At 42.9% G+C, this 5,865-nt stretch overlaps 1 protein-coding gene across 1 annotated transcript in view; it reads right to left on the bottom strand.

Moving 5' to 3' along the window:
- Nucleotides 1-297: 297 nt before the first annotated feature.
- LOC104947353 (adenylate cyclase type 1-like) overlaps nucleotides 298-5,865 on the bottom strand; it is a gene marked incomplete at its 5' end in the record, with an annotated part of 10,318 nt that continues 4,750 nt past the window's right edge. Inside the window, one exon of the mRNA XM_010773348.1 lies at nucleotides 298-2,891. Within this exon, the coding sequence (XP_010771650.1) occupies nucleotides 2,577-2,891 (315 nt within the window). The remainder of the gene's footprint in view (nucleotides 2,892-5,865) is intronic.

Below are 5,865 nucleotides of genomic sequence, written 5' to 3'. Positions count from 1 at the left end.
TTAGCAGACATGTTCACAACACCAGCAGGAGGCTTCTCCAACAACAAGTTGACATTGACCCCGGTGTTGCTCCAAACTTACATCAGCCCCTCTGTTTTTCACCGTTATGTAACTACATAACCAAGTTTGATGGCCTCTCGGTATGCGGTATGCATTGTGTGTGTGTGTGTGTGTGTGTGTGTGTGTGTGTGTGTGTGTGTGTGTGTGTGTGTGTGTGTGTGTGTGTGTGTGTGTGTGTGTGTGTGTTAACAAGCATAGAAAGAGGGATTTTTACTCTAGGAGACACATCCCCCGCTGGATTTATTTTTGTAATCATAATACGTCAATATCATCGCAGTGCAAACACTTAGTATAAAATATCATCTTTAACAAAATTTACATTCACATAAAACATCTCAATAAATACATCTTCAACAAAATAACTTGACAAATATCGGGTCATTCATAGTATATCTCTGAAAAAGACTCTACAATGTACAATAATAACAAGTAATACCTACATATAACAATTGAAACCCGTATCATACAGTATGAAAATATCCAATTTACAGGAAAAATATTGTACACAACTCCTTTCCATCAACTTTGTAAAGCAAGTGTATAAAAATCCTCATTTTTAACCTCTTTAAAAACTCAAAATAAGCGTTTAAGCTACTATATAGTAAATCTATTTAAAATATGATAAATAGTACAACAACATCATTTCAGTTCAGGTTACGGTGTTGAATAAATCCCCCCAAAAATCGACTCTTTCTATCATTTGAGTTACAAAACTGTTCAAGAACAGCTGTAAAAATACAGGCGTTCAACAGAAGGAAATCGACAATATCCGTAGCCACACATTCAGTTGTGCTACAGCTCAACACCAAAAAACTTTGATATGTTTATGAAAATAGGTTGGCACATTTGAAAACCAGCTACCTGTTGACTACAGCAGGAGCGGGGAGGAGGAGGAGGAGGAGGAGGAGGGACCCCCGTCCTGATGTCAAACCGCCCTGAAAAAGTCCTTGAAGAAGGTTCCGCACACTAAGTTCATGAAGAAGACACGGGTCAAAAAAAGCACCTTACATTCAAGAGGACGGCTACCGTTAGCGCATGCATGAGGACTACATTAAACAGAGTCACTGTGTCCGCTGCTCGGCCTGTATGAATGTTCCATCAAAGCATGCATGTAAGAGCCACAGGCTGGCAGGCAGTGCATGCTAGAACAGATTAAAGGATAGTTAATGGCTATGGTAAGCCGTACTGTGAGTTGCATGCTATTCCATAAAATAAATCATCTGGATTTGTATGAGGAGGACAGACACGGAGGTTTGGGTGTCTCCCCATAAACAGCAGTTTTCTTCTCTCGACCAAAGCAGCTTTTTAATTCATAAAAAATACTATAACAGGATTTTTTAAACAATAGAAAATATTTCTTAATACAAAGCACGCAGAAAAAACGTTTTTCTTTTTTTAAATAGAATCCCTTGAGGAAGGAATCCCACTCGGACAATACAAAAAAAAAAGTTTTTTTCTAAGTCATGCTTCAACTCCACGGAGATACACACTGGTGTGGCTAGCTATGCACACTCTATTGGCTACATACACTATTAGGTCAAACTAGGATCCAGCTGGCTACATGCAAGGGGCTGAGAGAGGAGACAAACCGCTTTTATTGCTACACTTTGACGAGGAAGAATCTGGAAGTCAAGCATCACAGGGAAGCAGACAGAAAACGGGACTGAGGTGCAGCAGTGGCATCATGCACTTAAAGACCATGAGCGGCTCGGCTCAGGGAATCAAGAGTTTACCTCATGTGCCGTCCGAGGTTTCAGGTGGGGGGGCACAAACGTCCAGGAAATGATTGAAGGCAATGCCCTGTCGTATTTTGGCGAGTTTATACCTTTATCAACTGCCATTTACAATTATACATTTGGCTTCATCCACTTTAAAAACATATATCTCTTGGACTACAATGCCCCTGTAATTAAGTAATCTGAGTTGGTTTCCAATAAATCAATCGAAAAGGCAACGAAAAGATGGCAAGAAAATCTTTGTGAGGAGTGCTTGCTAAGGCAACAGCACTGATTTGGTTTGATACTGAGAGAAAAGGATCAGCTAAAGTTGTTAAAGGAATTTGAATGTGTGCTTGTCGTTGCGAGAGGCTTGCGTGCTACACTAACAGTTGTGCAATTGTTTTTATTTTGATCCTTATTTAGATTGTTAAAGTTGTGGAAACAGTTCTGGGAGTCGACTCAGAAATCGTGGAGACACCCTTGGCCTTTGATTGGTCACAAAGCAACGTGGCAAAAAGCTTCCTGGATCCTGTTCACGACACTCCACGGCGTGAGACAACAAACAGGGCTCGAGTGAGTGAGTGAGAGAGAGTCTGATCGAGACTCCAGTCCTAAACGCAATCCAGGCCTCCCATTAGACGGTCAGAGTAGGAGTTGCCTCCCACGGACAGTAGAAGAAGAGTTGAGGTCAGCTGGTCTTATTCCTCCTTTTAATAAACTCTCCATTCTATCTCGCCCTTTTCCCCACCTCCACTCTTTTTTTCTGTATTTCCACCATCACCATGGAGACAGCATCCATCACAGCGTTGCCTTGGGGACAGAGGGCAGGTACCTTGTGATGCTGGTGGAGGTGGTTGGTTTGGCCATGCCGGGGCTCGGGTTCCTGGTGGTGGCGTAGGTGGTGACGGTGGGGGCGGGGCTTAGCCTGGTGCACACGCTGCCCGGGTTGAGCGCGCCGGATCGGCGCTCAGCGTTGGTTTGAGATGGCTTGCTGCCATGCCTGCGCCCCTCCAGGAAGTATGTGAGCATCTGACCTTTGCCCTTCACACTGACCTGGCCCCGGCAGACAAAGTCGTAGTGGTCCGTGATGATACGATGGACTTCTTCTGTCACCTGGAGAGGGAACATTGAAAAAGGAGGCGTCTCAGAAAAGAAGATCTCAAATACGCTGCAATGCTTTCACCGAAAAGCACCCCAAAGGACTGGATATTTAAGAATAAAAAAACGTTATTTATGACTAAAAGATAGGGAGATTGATAACATTTGCATCTGTTTACTTAATGTGTACATCTAGGAGTGGTTAGCTTATCTTAGCTTAGCATAAAGACTGGAAACGTGTAAACAGCTAGCCCGGCTATTCCGAAAGTGTCATCGTTAACCTGTACAAACAGTTAGGTGTTGGTACTATTTCTCAATAAATAACAGTGTATCTACCATAGACAGGTATCTACCCACTCAGCACTTCTGTGGTGTACCAGACTGTGGCACAGGGTGCCAGATATGGTGTGAGACATTGATACCAAACATGGTTACTTCCCCTTGAATAACCAGACTTCAGAAAGCTACAGAGTTCTTTGGACAATAAATTGTTGCTTATAAAAACTAAACTCACATTTTCCTACAGACACAAATTGTAGTTTTTTCTGTCCTTCAGTTTTTAATGCCTTCCTTTTTGTCCAGGTCTGTCTTGTACGGTGGCCCTGAAGTGCAAGACACCACAGCATTTCAGAAAACACTACAGCATTTCAGAAAACACCACAGCATTTCACAAAACGCCATAGCATTTCACATTGGACGGAAAGGGTATTCCTTTAGGGAGAACACTTCTTGTTTATGATTGGACAGAGCCAGCCAGAGAAGCACTGCTGTGATTGGTTGTTTTTGCTGCCAGTCAAGAAATGACGCTTCGTGATTGGTCAACGCCCGACAGCGCAATATGTCCCAACAATAGAGTAGCGAAGTCACGCCCACTTACTTCCGCATCATGGGACCTTATTCCGAAAAAATAATACATTGAAGTCAATGGAGAGAGAAAACTTATCTTTTGATCCCGTTTGAATTGTGCCATGAATTACACATATGTTGTTTGTCAATCTTAAAAAATAATTTCCATGTCAAAAAATTCAAAGTTTGTCTTAAAACTGTTGAAATATAAGACTATGAAAAATACGCAACTAGAAAGACTACAAATCCCAGAGTCACGTAAGTGCTGTCATAACTGATGCATTCCCTCCAGATAGCTAAAAATACATTTACTTACTGTACTTACTTAATTTAACAAGATGCCTGTGTGCTTTGTACCAGGTTGTTATCATACCAGTAATAGTACCTCTTGCTTGTTCTCAACTAAAACAAAACACGAGAGTGTACCTTGTTAGCTAATGTTAGCTAGCTGACATTAACGTTACACTCGTGTTACTCACCGAAACCTTGTAAAGCCGGTCCCGCATGCTGGCTCTTACGGAACCGACTAACTCCCCTTTTTCGTGTGTACAGCTCTCAACATGCCCAGACTTGTAGTGATTTTCACCTCTTTTAATACTTTTCGCCTCATTCTGAAAGAAAGAGGTGAAATGTACCAACGTGACGGCCATCTTGGTGTTGGTGACGTGTGCAAGATTTTCGTGCTGGTTAGTAAATCGGCGGGCGATTTCATATTGACCTAATCCCCCCCGAACCGGGGATGGACGGACGAGTCGGAAGGTAGAGACAAGGTAGACACGTGTTTGATAGAAGCACGGGAGTACTACTACGCGCAGGCATACACACGCCTCCTCCGTGAGACATTCTTTCAGACCTTCTGCCCGGAGTAAAAAAGGCCAACACTATAAAGTTTAAGATCGGCGTGAGCTCGACCAAATAGGCTAAGAATGGTGGGATGAAATGACAAAAATCCGCACGTCGGATATACAAAATAATAAAGTTTCACCCGGGGTAAATTATTAAAAAAAAAACAGGAAGTTTACAAGTCTCCCGAGGGTTCACGGACCCATATTAAAATAAAATTTTCATCCCGGACCACATAATAAGCGATTACGAGAGAATATCCCAGAAACAAAGGAATATGCCTCCGAATTGTCAACATATATTACGATTATTTATCCGGATTATTTACGGTTTTTTGACATCAAAACAGACTATATTGATTAATTTATCGTCCGAAATATCGGGCATTAGTTCGATACCTTAACAAAACGCCGAGGCTGTTCTTAATAACCCCTCGTTTCGCTCGGTTTAGTACCAGGAACGAGCGACCCAGTTTTTCCGAACGTCTGGGGACGGGAGATTTAGCGAGCTCAAAGTGGTGCCGACAGTCGACACAACGAGGACAGTAAGTTTGTTCTGCGTGACCGCGCCCAGCAGATAGAGGTACATGTATAGGATACCCTCTAATGGTATGATGTTTGTTTACGTTGTATAAAGTGGCACTAAATTAACTTATATGCAAGTTTCACTACCGGGGCTTCCATTGATGTATGACATATACTTGCGATCAATTCTTTGTGTACTTAATTGCTGAAACTGTTCAGACGGGTCTGTCTGCCGCCGGCTTTTCAAAATTTCGGCACGAAAAGACGTTATCCTTAGCCTAGGTAGTCCGATTTGATTGGACATCGGACGAGGCAGGTGTGAGTTGCGAGTATGTTTGTATTTATTTCGGGCCGTCGCTGACAAAGCGGATACTGTATCTGTCAGACACCAAACATGTACAAATTTGAAAACAGGTCGAAGACTTGTCCTATATGCCGCCCCCCACCCCCCACCTCGACACTCGAGGACTCACGCACACGATTGCGGACGTACCAACCCAACGCCTGGTACTCTGACCATATCGTCACGCTGGGAGGCGGGGAGAGGCCACCGAGGTACCCTGGATATGCCTTTTTAGTTACATAACTTCAGTTTACCCCTGCTCTTCTCTAATAGAACTAGGGCAAACTTAAACGGGTGCTAAGTGATGTATACTACAAAGAGAGTTTAAATTTATATGTAAAACGTTCAGTTTTTTGTCATTACGACGCGATTTTGACACCTTCGAATGTGTAAAGAAACACACTTCGGCGGCGTCCGTGAGTTACTTGATGTT

The sequence above is a fragment of the Notothenia coriiceps genome, unplaced genomic scaffold (assembly GCF_000735185.1).
Source record: "Notothenia coriiceps isolate Sejong01 unplaced genomic scaffold, NC01 NC01_scaffold00012427, whole genome shotgun sequence".
NCBI lineage: Eukaryota > Metazoa > Chordata > Actinopteri > Perciformes > Nototheniidae > Notothenia > Notothenia coriiceps.
The sequence above is the reverse complement of the archived record's forward strand: the minus strand, read 5'-3'. Positions and strand labels throughout refer to the sequence as shown.